This window comes from Culex pipiens, chromosome 1 (assembly GCF_016801865.2).
Source record: "Culex pipiens pallens isolate TS chromosome 1, TS_CPP_V2, whole genome shotgun sequence".
In the NCBI taxonomy this organism is placed as follows: domain Eukaryota; kingdom Metazoa; phylum Arthropoda; class Insecta; order Diptera; family Culicidae; genus Culex; species Culex pipiens.
In genome coordinates this window covers 134,560,811-134,578,257 of record NC_068937.1, presented here as the reverse complement: position 1 = coordinate 134,578,257, position 17,447 = coordinate 134,560,811, and the positions used below count along the sequence as shown (strand labels likewise).

At 37.6% G+C, this 17,447-nt stretch overlaps 1 protein-coding gene across 2 annotated transcripts; it reads left to right on the top strand.

Moving 5' to 3' along the window:
- Positions 1–3,248: 3,248 nt before the first annotated feature.
- Positions 3,249–9,353, top strand: LOC120422575 (ATP-binding cassette sub-family C member 11-like). Of its 2 annotated transcripts, none has more exons than XM_039586062.2 (6): positions 3,249–3,462; positions 4,112–4,221; positions 4,336–7,246; positions 7,300–7,582; positions 7,640–8,152; positions 9,018–9,353. In XM_039586062.2, exons 1-6 carry the CDS (start codon positions 3,428–3,430, stop codon positions 9,171–9,173), a joined length of 4,008 nt encoding a protein of 1,335 aa, XP_039441996.1. In that variant the 5' UTR covers positions 3,249–3,427; the 3' UTR covers positions 9,174–9,353. The 2 variants fall into 2 exon arrangements, with proteins under 2 accessions (XP_039441996.1, XP_039441995.1); XM_039586061.2 differs by lacking the exon at positions 3,249–3,462 and adding an exon at positions 3,704–3,938.
- Positions 9,354–17,447: the final 8,094 nt, after the last annotated feature.

Here is a 17,447-nt window from a genome sequence, read left to right as displayed (position 1 = left end):
AGGCAAGCTTATGTTGCGTTCAATCAAGCTCATATTTGGCGCCCACCAGAACAAGCCCCAATAATAGTTTTTGTTACACATTCTAATGTCTATATCTTCGGGAAAAGTTTGTAATATTTGATTTACAAAATTAAAAATTGAATAAATCCAGTATAAAATTAAAAATAAATAAGATTAAAAATCATTACTCAAAACTCAAAAGAAATTTAATATTCAGAGCTGGAGATGTTAAGAAATGACAAGAAACAAATAAAGAATAATTTCTACATAATCTTCATCTTCATTTTTCGACGTTTCGTACTAAGAAAATACAAACAAACATTTTCAGAAGAATATTCAATTAATAAAAATTATGAAATTCTTGCACTCAAAGGAAAAAACAAATTATCGTAATTCCTGATAATATTTTTCATAATAACTAAAAAGTAATTCTATCTCTCTCAATTAATTTATTTATCAAAATTGCCATCCGCGTGAAATCCGCGCCTGAGCAAAATTAGCCAGCAAATCCGCGCCAGAACCGCGCGATCCGCGCCGTCCGTAACAACCCTGCATGTTTATCCAAAAAAATAAATTGGCAAGACAACATTTTTTATGGGTCAACTTTGGTCCCTTTGGAACGAGCTGTCAAGTAAGTCCTTTTCTGTCAAGATGGGCCGCCGATTTTTTTTAAATTGATTTAAAAAAAAACATTTTAAGTCCTTTGCGGTCGTACAAAGGGTCATTGTACTCAGAAAAATAGGCTTTGTCGTGTGAACAATAAGGCTTTCTAGGCCCAGTGAAAAAAATATAATTTAACCCAAAAATGACGAACTTCTCGACACAGTGTCCTGATGCCAACAATAGAGTTATCTACGTGCGCATGTATTGCGTGTACATACACGAAAAAGATTGAGGTTAAATTTTGTCCGGCCAGAAAAATCAAATGGTGCGCTAGTGTGTGTACGCGAAACGTCATAAAGCTCTATGATCGAGCTCGAGCTGTCACAGCCCTGCAAAGTATGTTGGCTGACATATCGGGCGGTCAGTCAAAAAAACCAGCCAGAAGTCGCCTGACAAAAAACTTTTGCTAGAAAGAGATAGGAAACCTGATGCAAACAAACGTCCAGCTGTAATGTAAACATACTTTGAATGTGTTGGTAAATTTCTGACTAGAAAGCCTTATAATAACACAAATTCAAACTTAATTTTAAGAACCCAATAGAGTTATCTAAGCCCGCTCTCACGCACACTAGTACACCATTTGTTTTGCTGGCTGGTACAAAATTTAACCTCAATCTTTTTCGTGTACGTACACGCAATACATGCGCACGTAGATAACTCTATTATGGGAAATTCTCGTATGTTTGGAAGGTTAAGCACTCACTCCTAGCTCCATCAAATTTGCAGATTTTGACTATTCAAACAAGTAATTTTGCCAAACTTATGATAGAAACATGCTTGCTCACTTCTTATTGATCTATTTATCACTCGATTTCAGTTGAAAACGCTTTCAAGGTCGTAGAAGGTGTCCTTCACTGTTGGGGCAATTGATGGTTCTAAATTCAGAGTCCAGAAATAATAAATCGAAATGAAAAAAATAATCACGATATGTAAAATGTTTCCACAAACAACATAAAGAGAACCATTTTTTGATTGATACATTCTGAATCAAGATTTGAATCTGGAGTTTTTTTTAAAAAGGTCCAATAAACCAAAATTCCTGTCAGGGGTATTAAAAAACACCCAAAAAGCAAATAATGAAAATTTGGTTTATTGGACCTTTTAAAAAAAACTCCAGGAATGTTTTTTTCTAAAACTAACAGAGCCTTAATGAGCTGTAATTGAACGTCAAAGTGCTGATTTGGCAACATTAGAGGCACACTGGAATTAGATGCTGTTCCCCTACAAGCAAAAAAAAAAAAAAAATGCAAGCAAACAAACATGCAGAGCAGGCAAAATGCCAAACTGTCAAAAAGTTTGTTTGTTTGCGAGTTTGTGTGTTTGTTTGTCGTAGTCTAATACTTTCTTTATTAGACAAATTTAACTTCTTCGGAAAATCGAATCTCGAAACAAATTATTTTCGGTGTCTTATTTTTGATTGTCAAGCTTTGGTATGGCCGTATGGCCCCTAAACTACTCTAACGAGATTTGGGATTTTAAAACCCAAGATGGCGGCCAAAATGGCGGTAAGGAAAGATTGAGAAAAGGCAATCAACCATTCAAATTTGATGTTAAAAGTAATAAAATAGAAAAAAAATCTTTTTTTTTTGCGTAAATTAGTTAAATTCGACTTGTTTGTTGCCTGATGAATATATAACAAATAATTAATTATATTATACATTGGAGCATTTTTGGAGTCAAATTTTAGGTTAGAGACACAAGTTCACAGTTCCAGCTTCTAAATCCAATAAAAAGGTCTTAGAACTAGATGTTTTTTTTTGTTAAAAGTGAGAAAATAATAATAATGTTTTTTTTTCTGTACGTGATTTCGTCCGGCTACGGAAAACTGAGTCTGGACTGCATTGAATTTTAGATACAATGATTATAAAATTTGAGTATTTTTATTATTAATTTAAAACTAATACATTCACAGAAAAAAAATTATGGTATTACATCTGGGAAGGGATACATCTTTTATGTCAGAAAAAAATGTGTAATTTTACCACTGGAAATGCGTAATTTTACCTCTTTTCTGGTGTAATGTCTCTTTTTCAGTCTAAATTGAAGTAAAATTACATAATAAAAGAGGTAATATTCAACCTTCCAAAATTACAGCTTCCAAATTTACATTATTTTTTACTGTGTTCCAGACTCAATTATCCGAAGGCCTCGGAAAAAAATCACTTCGGGTAATCTAATGACGAAATGATTTTTTCTGTATCTTATTTTTGATTGTCGAGCTTAAGTATGACCCCTAAACTGTCCATGATCACATAAGGTCCCATATGCATTTCCATCACTTTTGAGTTATTGATGCGGTGGGGTTAAAAATCGTGTGCTCTTTCAAAAGAGCCTATAACATCCAGTACTTTGTTCTAGAAAGCAGGAGGAAATCCAGTTTTTTCGTGAAAACTCAGCACGCAGCCTTATGTGAAAAAAAAAAAAAAAAAAAAAAAATGATGACTAACCACAGCCAACAGTAACATCTGTCCCTAATCAATGAAACGTTGATACCACCTTTGCAGGCCTGCTACATTCACTCACTATCACTCTTATCGCAGTCACAGTGTCAACAGCTGCTGGCTTAAGCAAGTCGATACGAGAAGGTGGGAAAATAAACAGAGCGGGTTGGTCGCATCGCGATCGTTGCAATGATGCTAAGAATAGCCGTATTTAGAAAATTTGTTAGAACAATTAACACACCTGTGACTATGGTGGGTCCCTCTCTTAGTTACTTACATTAAGTTAGTAGGCGGATGAGCCACATTTAGCTACATCAAGCGGAATGAGAAAGAAGTTGCTGAGCGATTCCCAGCTATCGTAAGTATCGAATTATTTTAAAATAACCATTGTTGCATTCCGAAGCTCCAACGCGAATAAATCGGCGCTTATCTTATCACAAGTTTATCAATGCTGGTGTTGGTTAGTACAACTATAATAGGACTTCGATCTACCGCGCTGGAGCGATGCATCGATTGGTCAACCACCAAAAAAACACCACCACCAAGCAAACCTTATCACTCCGGTTCACCTTATCGCGAGCGCACGCCATTCAAATTGGCCAACCGTCGTCGTCGTCAGTCTGGAGAAGGTCCTCGCGGCAAGCACACACGGGCACGTCGTCGAAAGTTTTCGCGCCACGCGAGTGACTCATTCAAGTGTGTTTGCGCTATTTGCTCAACCATTGATCTAGATATCGGGATTAGCAGCGTGATGTCATTTCGACTTCCGGTGGCTTGAAAAGGGAGAACTATGGGTTCATCTGGATTCGAAACCGAACATTATACGCTGCAAAGGTGTGTAAAAAAAAGTTGTCATTTGTGAATTATATAAAACACACGGCCAGAAATTAAGTGATAAGGTGCAATAAAAAAAAATCGCGTGTCGTTGTGGAGTGGACGCTGCCTACATATCTAAATTATGGTGTATTAAATTGGACCGTTTTTTATGCTGTTGTTTTGTTTTATAGTCTATCCTCGTCCAACGACCATGAGCCAATGTACGGGCAGTGGGTCAAGTCCGAGTCGACGTGCAGTTTATCCGAGGCCGAGACTTCGATCTCCGACCCGAAGAAAGTGAGTGAGTATCGATCCCGCGAAATTCAACTGTGATTTATCGGCGCCTTCTTGGATTAAGGCACACTGCCAAGCTTTCAAACAGAGTCGTTTTTTTAACATTTCAACCACCTTCCAGAACGCCGAGTTCGCCACAATGTACGCAGCACCCGCATCAACTCGGCCTACACGCCCCACAATCGCCTCTCGAGGTACAAAATCGCTCTCAACAGTATTATCCCGTTTCGACTAAGCAACACCGGCTCAACGGACCTCCCCGTCGATAACGTGGGCTGCTTGTCCAACAGCTCGTTCTCCTGGATCCGCCGGTTCATCATCTCACCAAGTGCGTACCAGGCCCTGCCGACGGCGAGGACGCCCGAGGACAGTGTCCTGCTGCTGCCAAAGCGCCCATACGCCGACAGCTGCGAGGTCAACTGCCGCCGACTGCTGGGAATTTACAAGTACGAGGAAACGCTGAATGGCCGCAAGAAGGTTTCCATGTTCAAGGTCATCTGGAGGTTCACGAGGACGCGTGCCCTAATTGCTGCACTCTTCCACTGCATGGCCATTGGGTTGGGATTTTTGGGTGTGGTCCTTTTTGGAACGCTGACCGTTGAGTCCATGCAAGCGGTAGTGACGGCCAACTGCCAGAATTGTACCGCGATCGCAAACTGTTCAAATGTTCCTCCGGCGATTCTTGGCATTAGGTTCGGGATGAATTCGGACGTTTGCACAAGCGAGTTGGCTGAGGATGAGTTTTATGGATTGTCGGACCGGTTGCTGCTTTCGGGTGGACTGTTCCTGAGCTTCTTCGCGGCCATGATCTTTAACAGCATTCGCAACTGGTTGAACCTGCGGACAGCTGTACGTCTGCGAACGGCCGTTCTTTCCTCGATCTACAAAAGAGCCCTCAAGAGTAACGTCATCAATCACGTGTCCGCCCACCAGATCATGACCATGGCCAACGAGGAGAGTGAAATCATCTTTCACATTGTTGATTCGAGTGTCCAGCTGATTGGGATCGTATTCGGGTTTGTGTTGGCCTTAATCGCAGGTTTCGTACTGCTGCCGATCTCTGGAGTTGTTCCGCTGCTTGGCGTGCTTCCACTCCTGCTGCTTCTGATCATAACCGGAAACATTGCCAAGTCTTACTACCGAAAGTTTCTCGGTTTCGGAGCTCAGAAGCTGTCGACCGTTCAGAAGATCTGTCTCAACTTCAAGAACATCAAATCACTGCAACTAGACTCAGTTCTGTTGAGTAGCTTCGTGGAACAGCTGAATCGACAGTACCGAGCGCTGCAATGGTGCAACGTGTACTCGACCAAGTTCTCCGGAGGGGTCACCTCGGCCATTCTGATCGGTGGCTTGTACTTGATCTGGTGTGACACCAACATCAAAACGGAAAGTACCGAAGTCTTGATCTTGTTGCTGATCTTTGGTCACCACGTGCAACGACTCATGCTGGATTTTTGCAACTCGATCTACTACGTCCTGCAAGCTACGGCATCGCTCGACAAGCTCAAACAGTCGTACCAACTGTCCACCCCGGACAATGTCCGGCTGAAGCCCTCACGGGAGAATCTGGTGATCCAGATCAACGAGGTGGAAGTGAAGTGGCCGGCGGCAAACGATCGCGACAAAGGCTTCCTCATGTATTTGAACAATTTTGACGTAGTGACTGGGCAGAACATCGGAGTGACCGGAAACAGCGGCGGAGGCAAGACGACGCTGCTGCACTCGATTCTTCGCAACACGGAAGTACGCAGTGGGAAGATTCTTCAGCGTGGTAAGTTGGCGTACTTTCCTTCGCGACCCGTGCTCATGAATGCAAGCTTGAAGGATAACGTTCTGTTTGGTGAGCCGTTGGACGCCCAAAGGTACTACTTTGCCATCAACGCAATGAAACTCAACGAGGACATCCTGAAGGCGGCCGGCGTCGACGACATTCCAATTCCTTATCTGGAACTGACCGTCCAGCAAATGGAGAGGATCGTTCTGGCTCGAGCCATCTACTGCCACCGACAGATCATAATGCTCGATGAGCCACTGGATCGCTTTGCCGATCGTCACTTTGCCAAGGAGCTGTTCCTCCAGATGCTGAACGCCTTCCGGCTGGACAAAAAGACGGTCATCGTGGTGACTCAGTTCGACGAGCTGCTGCAGTACTGCGATCGCGTCTTTCGAATCGAAGACGGTTCCATCTACCGGGAGGGAAGTTACGCCGAAATCCTGAACATGCCTTCGCACGTCGAGATGACCCGACGATGCAACATTGAATCTGTCAGTCGCGGCGGTGACCAGCAGCTGTACGAAGGAAGTGATCCCGCGGCGCTGCACATTGCCAAAAATGCCAAAACAGACCGTCGATCGCGTCGATTCAGCGGAGGTGAAGAACCGTTGGAGAGTGGAAGTGAGGTGTTTGGCGTCAAGACTGCTAAGGTTGCTGTCCGGAGTTTCTCGGTTTGTGACTACGTCACGCTAGTGCTACTCCATGCCATCAACAATTTGCTGTACTTTGGACCGATCTTCACGCTGGTGGTCATCGTTGAGCAAGGCGATATCCGGCCGTGGTTGAGCTCGATTTGTCTGGCGGTAATCCTGTGCACGTTTGTGGTAGACAACATCGCCAAGGTCTACATCGCGCGAGTCACGACCAATCGGAACCGGTCCTACCAACAGTCCCTGCTGAAGGAACTGTTGAGCAGCTCGTTGACGTACCTTCAATCGTCCAGCATATCCGACGTGATCGACCTTTTCAGCGACACGATTTCGGTAGGTTTCCAGCAGATCGACAGCTGCATCAACCACGGCCTGGTTGTTGTGTACTCTCTAGTGTTGCTTGTAATAGCAAACTACTGGATCGCCATTGTCGGAGTGCTCCTCGTTGCGTTTGCCGTCGTGTTGATCTGCTACCTTCGGTACAGCGTACGACATCTCTACAGCCATGAACATCTCTCCAAAAGACGTATGTTCTCAATACTGACGAACCATCTGGAAGGACGCGTCGTGACCCAGTCGTTTGACCACATCCCCAATTTTATACAGGAGTAAGTACTTCAGCAACTTCTACGTGATCATCAACTAACCGAATTGCTTCCAGGTTTTACAACAACGTCGAAGAGAACAGCACCGCCATCTACATGAACAAGTCGTTAAAGTTTTTCGCCGAGTTCTGGATCAACTTCTGCGCCTACGTCCCCGGCTTGGTCACCCTGCTGTTGGTACTGTTGCTTACCCCGCAATCGGAGCTGTCGATCCATCGGTATGTTTTGGCCATTTTCGCGTATCTCGCACTCGTCCACGGGCTGGTTAAGTTTGTAGAAGCAGTGCTGTCGGCCATCATTGCCACCAAAAAGGTTGACGTCCTCCGAGGTCACATCGAGGTAAGATCGGTAGGGCGATACGTAAACGCGACTGCAAGTTGAATGATCGTTTTCCAGGATCTGCAAACCATCCAAGAACCAGACCAGCCAGCGTCCCTCACCCGCTCAGACATTGGAGTTTCGGTCGTCTTCCGGGACATTGTGTATCGCGTCGCAAACCGAAAGCTCCTTCGGATTCCCAAGCTGAACATCCAAGCCGGTGAAACGGTAGCACTGACCGGCACCGGTACCGGTCTCATAGTGCCGCTACTTTGCCGGATCATCGACCCAAACCAGGGCACGGTCAGCTTGAACCAGATCGACATAGCCCGGCTGAGTACGGGCCAGCTCCGGCAGCAGATCGGCGTAATTTGCGCGAATCCGTGCGTCGGAGACGACATCACGATCGGTCGGTTCCTCAACCCGGACGGCAGTGTTCCGGCGGATCAGATCAACGACGTGCTGATCGAGGTCAAGCTGTTCGAGAGCGTTGCGAGGATGCAGAACAAAATCGACGAGAGCATCGGCCGGCTGTCGCTCAAGGATCGCCAGCTGCTGTGTCTGGCCAGGTGCTACTTGCGGAGACCTTCGGTAAGTGGTGTACGCCCTCATGTCCATTGGGATTCGCCCGCGAGCCGACTTTACGTGGTCCACAAGGACTAGACGATTACGGACAGAAACAAACGGCTACATTTATTCACGAACAACGAATGAATCAATCAAACATTACAACACTTTAAAATGACGGTTCACATCTATGCGCTGACACGGCATCAACCAGTGACAGCCATAACCAAGCCGTAACATAACCAAACTTTTCCGCACGTCAAATCAGTACAAATTGCTGCCGGATCTCTTGCGGACGAATCAGCAGAAATTTTGTTGTTTTTTACCATCTGTCATTTGTACACGATTAACGAAGAACAACCCCATTTTGGGTAAATTCATCACGGTTAACAAAACTCAAGCTTTTTTTTTGCTTTTTGGCTGTTTTCGAATTCCCCCAATTGGGTCCTAAAATGAAGCTTAGATTGCTGATATTATTGTTTACAGCGATAAAGCTTATTTTTCTGAGTACAATGACCCTTTGTACGAGCACAAAGAGTTTAAAATGGATTTTTAAATCAATTTTGAAAAATTAACCTCGCGGTCCTTCTTGACAGAAAAGCTCCTACTTGACAGCTTGTTCCATAGGGACCATAGTTGATCCATCGGAAAAATGTTGTCTTGTCAAAAAAAAAAAATTTGCATTAAAATGAAAAAAAAGTGATCAGAAATGGTTTTTTATCGTGTTTTTTACCGTTGCACATAAAAATTGACATAGGGCTTTAGTACCCAATTCCCCTGACGAAAAACGGGTTTAAAAACATCCAAAAAGCACAAAAAAAAATTTTTTTTTGAAAAAAAAAAAAAGAACTCTAGATAAACTGTAACGAAGTGAAATTTGCATTTCCAGCTACTAATCGTGGAGCAGCCCCATCCGGACGTGAACGAAATCATCGCCACGGTGGCGAAACGGAAGTTTGCCGAGCAAACCGTCATCGTGCTGGCATCGCACGAGGCCCAGTACCGAAATTCGTGCGAGCGGGTCATCGATTTGAACGCGCTCTAGTAAGGGACTAGATAAGGGACATTTTTTCACAACTCTTTACAAATGACAAAAGTGAGCGAGCGTGTGTTGTTTTTTTTCTCTAAAGTCAAATACTTTTATTTATATTCAAGGAAAAAGAACCACAAATTGTTTACAAATAAATAAGAACAGTGAAATATATGTATTCATGTATATCACGAATAGTATGTTTCATTTTTATTATTTTTTTGTTTGTTATTTTTTTATTTGTTTTTTCATCCAACTATGCTCGCGGATTTGATTTGAGTGGTAAGTTGTCACATTTTTTGCGGTTTTCTTTTTTTGTCGTATTGTTTTGTTTGTTTTTTTTTTGACTTGGAAAATATGACTATTAAGCAGCAAAAATGTATATATGTACGTTGTATATATAATATGTGTTGTATATATTAGCATACCTTTGTTCAATGCATTTCAATATATTTGAGTATGTCTCTAATACAAAGTCCTGCAGAAATTTGACTCGCTTTTTTTGTTTCAAATAGTGTTCAACTAAGAAATACCCTGATGATATAAGTAAAGGACTACCGATCATTTCCAAAACATTGTTTTGTGTTGATTTTTCTCCTAGTTTTTTTTTGTTCATTTTCTTTCTTTCAAATATTCGGTCGTTGGCCAGCGTTAAAAAATACTCAAATTTGCAGAAAAAAGCACGTTTTTTTGTTAAATTTAAATTTTAGGAAAATGTAACACTGAAACATTGTACACACCATAAAAGTGTGTATTTGTGAGAATTTGCGATGTTTCTTTCTGGCTGTGTTGGTCGAATCAAGGAAGGGAGAGACCAAAAATATAACGTGATCTGGTTTCATTTTTTTTCTAGAAAGATGGTCAAAACCTGGTTTTAAAAAGGCAAAACTTCATCCGTACCAACCGACCAGGCAAGAAACAATGCGCGGCAGAGAGATCACATGGGAATGAAACACATTCAACGATAAAACAGGAATTTTGCTTGATAATTTGTTTTTGTAGTTTTTTTGTTACACACTCACTCTTCTAGATAAACTCTAGTACACTACATTCTGTTTTTTTTTGTTTGTTTTCGGTAAACTACAGCTTTTTTTGTTTATTTTGTCTGGCTATTCATGTTTTGTTGGTTTCGTTCAATGCGCGTTTTTGGGGTAAACTGTTTTGAAATATATATTTTGTATTATTTTTGTTTAGTTGTAGTGAACCGGTCAGGTTCGTCTTTCATTGTCAGTTTCGGAAACTGGAACCGCTCAACGCAATATAATAATTGTAATAATAATAATTGATCTATATATCATACTGTAAATTTAAAACTCTTGCTCATTACTTGTTTTTTTTTTCTTGTTTGTTTATAATTGTTTCAAAAAATAGTTCTTGTTTTAATATTTCTCGTAATTCCTTCTAGAAAATGTAATGTTTACATTGTTGTTGTAAATATTGTGCAAAAAATTAACACTAGTAGTAGTTTTGTTGTCTAACTCTCAATATTGAGATGATTTTAATGGATAGGATTTTTGTTGTTTTTGGATAAATATTAAGTATCTGTTTGTTGTTCTTCTTTTTCAATAATATATATATGTGTACAACGCCAAAAATTATTATCATGTGTGTGTATGTTTCCCATCCTCGAGTGATTCCGCTATCCCTATTGTTCTGTTCTCCGCAATCAAGGTGGAGCGCTTTAAAAGTGTGAGTGTGTGTCTGGGTGTACGAATGTATAGGAATTCTCTCTCGCTCTCTTTCTTTTAACTTTTGCTCTCGCTATCGCACTCGGATGTTCACCATTAAATTTGCTCTTTCTGTGATATGTGACTTTACTTTAATTATTTTCTTCCTCCTCTTGCATTACATAAGTTTTATTTCTACTGACGGTACTAGGTTGCCATCTTTCACGGTGTGTTAGTGTGAGTGTGTGTTTATTTTTTTTCTTTTCTATTAAGTTGACAAATACGCGGTCAATTACAGAAAATTCTATTCAACTTTACTTGGTTTGATTTTCGTTCAACAGAGATGACAGAGAAAAGAGTATTTGTCCGTGTGTCCGATATTTGTTTTCATTGTAAGTGTGTCTATTTTTTTTTTTTTTTTTGAAGTATGTGTGTTGTGTCGTTGAGATCGTTGAACAGGAGTAGAACTGTTCCACATACAATATATGTGCTAGAAAATACATTTAAGAACATGTATTATTACGGATTATAGAAGTATAGGTAAGATTTACTCGAAAAACGATTCTCATAAGGCTTGAATTTTGTTTTTATGTTTTTTTTTCTCGTTTTTTTCAACACTAACGGTTGCTATTTTTGTCGTTGGTTAAAAACTGTTCTAAAATTATTTAAATATGGAACAAAACCTGTGTTTGGCCGAAAATTTAAAATATTTGGTATAAATATTGTCTGACTTTTTTTTTCGGCGCAAAGCTTTCTCGCTGTAAATTCTATTGAGAACATTGTTTTTGGTTCGTTTTCTGAAATAAGTGGTATTTTTTGATTTCCTATTGCAATTCTACAGGACAACACCTTTTTCGACGTGTTCAAAACTTCGGTTTGGAATTTTCAGAATTTCTATCATTTGAAAGCTATAACGGATTCAAAATAGGTGTTATTTCGAGTATAAAAAATGTTTTGAAAGTAAACAAAAAATTGAGTCTTATAGACAAAGAAGCATCATTGTTGCCAGCTGTCCTCGTAAGATTTCAAAAAGTTCAAAAATCTTTAGTTTGAACACCATCATGAAATTGTGTTCACTCGTTGAAACATTTCATTCGATTGAGTGGTTTATATTGGAAAAGGACCGTATCGTATGTTCTCAAAATATATATTTTTGAATATTTTGATATCATTTTTGTATGGACAGCTGTCAAAATTGTATGAATATTTGAATGGACGAACTAATCTTGCAAAAAGGCTGCTTAGATCATACACGCTCATTAAAAAAAAACTTATTTCTGAGTTATTCTCACAAAAAAATATAGCAAACGATAACCACCTTGAATTCCTTAAAAAATCTTTAAAAAAAACAGATTTTCTAAAGATATTGTTTAAAAATTGGATTGTGATAGCATTAGGCAGGATTTTCTCGCTATGGCTCTAAAGAACGTCTTCCTACGAGTGATTTTCTACTTCACAGAAACAAAACAAACTTGTTTCTACTTCAATTTCTCTCAAGACAAACAAAAAGAAGATTCAGTTTGGACGTTTAGAACGCGTTTAACGTAATCTGGGGGGGTTCAGCAAAAATGCTTAAAGTATAAGAATATAACATGATTTTCTTTTTTCAGATTTTTCCATTAATTTTGCTTGCCTAAATTTAGTTTTTGTAAGCTCTCTTGATTTATCTATAAAAGTGTTTATTTTTTTATGTTATGTTCTTTTTTTTCTTTTAAAACTGACAAAACGTTCTGACCGTCACGTAAATATGTAAATGATTAACCTTTAGTAAAACTATACCAAAGTGGCGACCTTTTGTTAAGAGTAAGCTAGCGCTTTTCGTTTTTCGTGTAGAATTGGAAACGATTGTTTTTTTTTGCACGAGAAACTTAAAAAGAATATTGACGATATAAAATATTTCACAACCGTGTATGGTCTAAATGTGTTGATTTTTCTTCTTTATTTAAAGTAGTTTTTAAAGTTTCGGTGTCAGAAAGTATGTGTGTGCTGGTTGATTTGCCTCTTTATTTTTGACATTTTTGGTCTACCTTCAGAAGGGATTTTTTTTGTATCGTTTTGGATTGATGCTTGTTTTGGGAAACACACACGTTTTTTTTTTTGCTTCCGCAACATTTCACACAATTCGGTAAACATTCAGAAGAAACTGGTTGAGTATAGCTTATTTTCCTTTTTTTTTTGAGTTTAATAGTTTGTTTATTTATCTTGCAGGAAACCATTCGTAGTGAATGTATTCAATTGGCGATGCATTTTTTTGTTTGTTATTCTTTGGATGAATAAGAGAATGTGGCGTTGCATGTAAATATATAGTTGTAAAAAATAAGTTTTTTTTTGCTGCCTAAATTTGTTTGTATTGTAAAAGTGTTGATTTTTTTCTTTACTTTATTTACCGTTCCATCGTTGGATTAAAGCAACTTTAGTTCTATGGATGTAAATGTCGAATAGTAAACTTTAGTCAACTTTTTTTTTCTTTAAGAAAAATAATATTTAGTAAATTTTTATCAATAAAATATTGCTTTCCTGGTTGTTTCCATTATTCCAATTTAGGTAGTCTGATAATATTATTCGCAAGGTTGGATTTTTTGTAGATTCTATTAATTTATTATTTTGAGGAATGGTTTAATATTTACGCTTTTGTTTTTATACATACTACATCAACATGCTTAAACATTTCAATAATTTTGTTTGTATGTGTGTGTGAGTTTGAATAATTAGCGCACACTCACTGTATATAAAACCGTCTACCCAAAAATGCTTACCATTTGATACTCAACGTTTATTTTTTTATTCTCTTCCTTTTGTTTCACATTCCATCAAATTTGGAGTTTGGATTATTTTTTCAGTTCGACCACTCTCTAAAAATGCTGCTGACTACCTCTTCCTCCTCTTCTAACCTGTGCATAACTGTGTATAATAATTTGTAAAACTTTGATTACAACGTTTGCTTTTGGTTTAAAATACGCGACTACTGTTTGTTTAAGGTGTGTATTTTAGGCTGGTGTGTGGTTCGGTTAAATGGTTGCTTTTTAAAACAATTTTGAAGGAAAAAAATATATTTTCTTTATTTCAAGTGTGAAAATTTGATAAAAATTGTTTGAAAAAAAAAATGAAAACACAAATCTCACGGAAATATACTAAGTACGGACCAGCGATGGAAGAATCTCCATCAGAAGATATTCATTTGACACTCATAAGAGAGAAATTCGAAAGAAATTATCGGGATAAACTAAGATTTCACTCATACATTCGCATTGAAATCTCTTATGTTTTGTAGGTCAACATTGTTTTGCAAACAAATTAGCGTTAGAATAAGAAAAAAAAATCACGTGCTGCTAGTACTGATTGATTTTTTTTTTTAATTCGGAAAAGATTTTACCTTCTCTCACTTTTGAGCACCCTCATTTCGAATCAATCAGTTTTCGTCAAAATCGTACCTATTCAAAAATGGGTAAAAGGAGCATCTGTCAAATTTGAGCGAATTTCACTTAAATTTTTCATTTTCTCAATTTACTCACTTTTGAGTGGATTCGGTTTAAACGAAAACTTAGTAATTTTGAAGGTGCGAAAAATGACATCTTGAGATAATTCCATCTCTGGTGCGAACTAGGAAAAAGCACAAGTCCCTATTTTCGTCCCACCATCGTTGCCTCGCCAACACCAGCCAGCCAGCCTACTACGATAAAATTGAATCGGTATTTGAAGACGCCAGTAACTTCGAAAGCTTTTGAATATTTCGATATTTAATATGTACCTTAATTTGGCTTGCGCGCTTCATGCATTTTTATTTTTTTCTTCTGTGTGTGTGTGTTTGCGAATTTCTTAGGTATGGGCTTGTTTGAGTGTAGTTGTGACCGCTACGTAGATAAGTTCAAGTTTTTTTTGCCTATTTCTCGACTTTTTAAAATAACTTGCCCTCTCTTCTTTTTCGACTGCACTAGATTGTTTATATTTATCTTTTTTTTTGTATGAGTGTATAAGTTAATATATATATATTTTTAAAATGTGACCTTTCTGTGTGTTTATTATGGTAAAAATCTATTGTATACGAGATATTCCTCCAATATATATTTTTTTATTAGGGGGAGAGGGATCCCACCAAATCTCTCGATTAGTACACACCTGCGCTTTTGCCCTCAATAATTGATTTTGTTTTATTTCTGGGAAAATCTATCACCTAAAAACATACTACAAAATTATTTTTTTTATCTTTTTTTTCTTTGTCAAAATACTTTTATTACTTTTTTTTCGTACTTTTGTGTTTTTTTTTTCTTTTCAGTGTATAATAAATACGTGTATATAAAAGACAAGGCATAATAATATCTGAAACATAATTGAAAGATTGTTCTATAAAATGGAATAATAAAACAAAATACAATTACATTATAAAGCGGGCCATTTTTTGTCACTTGTAATTGTAATTGTAAAATGTACATGTCCTTTTGTTTTTTCCTCTTTTGGTGTGTGTGTGTGTGTATACGACTATAATATATATATATAAAGTGCCTCCTAAAAAAGTTACCAATACGACTTTGCTACATTTTTTTCCTTTTTTTTCAGTTACTTTTCTTGCATTTAGGTTGAATTCCGAACCCAGCTACAATTACAGCGTTTTTTTTTGTTTTTGTAGGGGGAGTAAAGAAGAAGCACTCTAAACACTTCTTTTAAAACTTTTGCTTTATTATTTTTGTATGCCTCTTTCATAGTTTTCAACTAACAACTGGAAAGATGCGCGACGGCAAGTCTGGTTTTATTGTTTGCTGCTTCGAATTTACAATACTGGTTAGTTTTACAACACGCTGTTTAAAAAAAATGGTTTTAGTTTAGAGGGGTTTAAATAAAAACGTAAAATAATCACAAATAGCGATTACTCAAAATGATTTTGTCTCGGTTTTATTGGAAATGTCACGAGTGTGACTGTAAAGATATAAATATTTTATCATTTTTTTTAGGTTTGTCTTCCTCCATTTCTGAGTGTAGTATCTTGCAACATGCGCGGGAACAAGGTGAACTTTTCATGTCATGTTTTTGTTTTTCTTTTATATGTATAAATATTCGTTTGTTTTGTATAATGCAGCTAAAAACGAATGAAATTTGCTCGTTTATCATAATATATTGTCTTATCTAAAGTTTTTTTTTCTTTCTCTTTAATAATTTCAAACGCTATAGTTATGTTTTCGAAAATCAGTTCTTTCTAAAAGTCATCTCGACAGGTGCGTCTCTAAATTCAGTTAAGTGAAGATTAGTTCAAAAAGTGGGTAAATAAAGCTTGGCGAGTACAAACAACACTCAACCAAAAGTCTGATTAGTCTGCTTCGACGGAGATGAGGCAAAACTTGAGGCAAAAAAAAAACTGAGTTATTGCTCTAAAAATAAACATTCCAACAGTTCTAGCTGGGTTTACTAAACACAGCGCCAAAAGCCAGCAATTTGAACAACTTATGTAATTTTTATTTATCCTTTAGAGATTTCTTAAATTTGTATACATGCTACGTGACTTTAATCAAGGGATTGGGAAGACATCGAGTGTGTTTTTTTTTGTGTAGTGTGTATAAATGGTAGGTCTGCTAAATTTCCTCGAGCAATATTTAAAAAAAAAATGTGATATTACTTTTCTAAACTTTTCGGAAAACCTAGAATGACAAAACAAACATGAAAACGGCTACAACGAAAGGGAGAGAACAAACGAGGAACGACATGATAGAAATAAGGATTGTAATAAACAAAGAAATAAAACAAACAGCGACAACAATGTGTTTTAAAAGTAAATAAATTGTAAATTTTATTTGCTCGAAATGAATGTATACTTCTACTCGCGCGGCGTTTTCTATGTATAATGTGTGTATAAATTTAAAAAGTAAAAAGCAAAAAAAAAACAATTCTTTAAAAATTGTGCAATAGGCACACTCCAGTACTATGACAAAAGATAAACTACTAAAAACGCATTAAACCACTATAAAAATGTTGTTGTTACTCGTTGACAAAAAGTGTAAAAGTAGTAAATATATCATCACTTGTTGTTTACAAAGAAAAAATAAGGCGGGAACATTTTGTTTATACAGATATTACTTTTCTCATCTTCTTACGGTCAAGCTAAAATAGTGCTTTTTTGTTTACCTTTCTTTCTTTTCTGTTTAGTTTGCTGTAGGGATGTGTGTAATGTATGTGTGTGTGTGTGAGAGTTGTTCTGCCACTTTTTTTACAACTTCCATTGCTCATTAATGGCTCTACTTGCTTTGTTTTTTTTTTCTAGTTTGTTTCAAAAAGTTTTTAAAACTATTTTGCTTCTGAATTTACTCTGGATGGAATGAGAAATAACTAGTTGTTGTAAATATCATTTGTCATTTTACACGCCAAAATAATTTGATTCCTTTTTTTCGATTAAAACATAATACAAAACAAAATTCAACGAGCTGTCATTTCGATGAGGTTGACCCCTACTTTTTTGTTTGTTTCAATAAAATGATTCTAGAAACCAAAGGCGTGCTGCTGCTTTTTTCTCGCAAAAGAGGGGTGCTTTATGTTTTTTGTTGTTGTAAATATAGGTATGTACTATCAACTCTTTGAATTCGTTCCTCGCTTCTACACAAGTGGTCTTCATCATGGAGAGAAAATTTCCATGCCTATT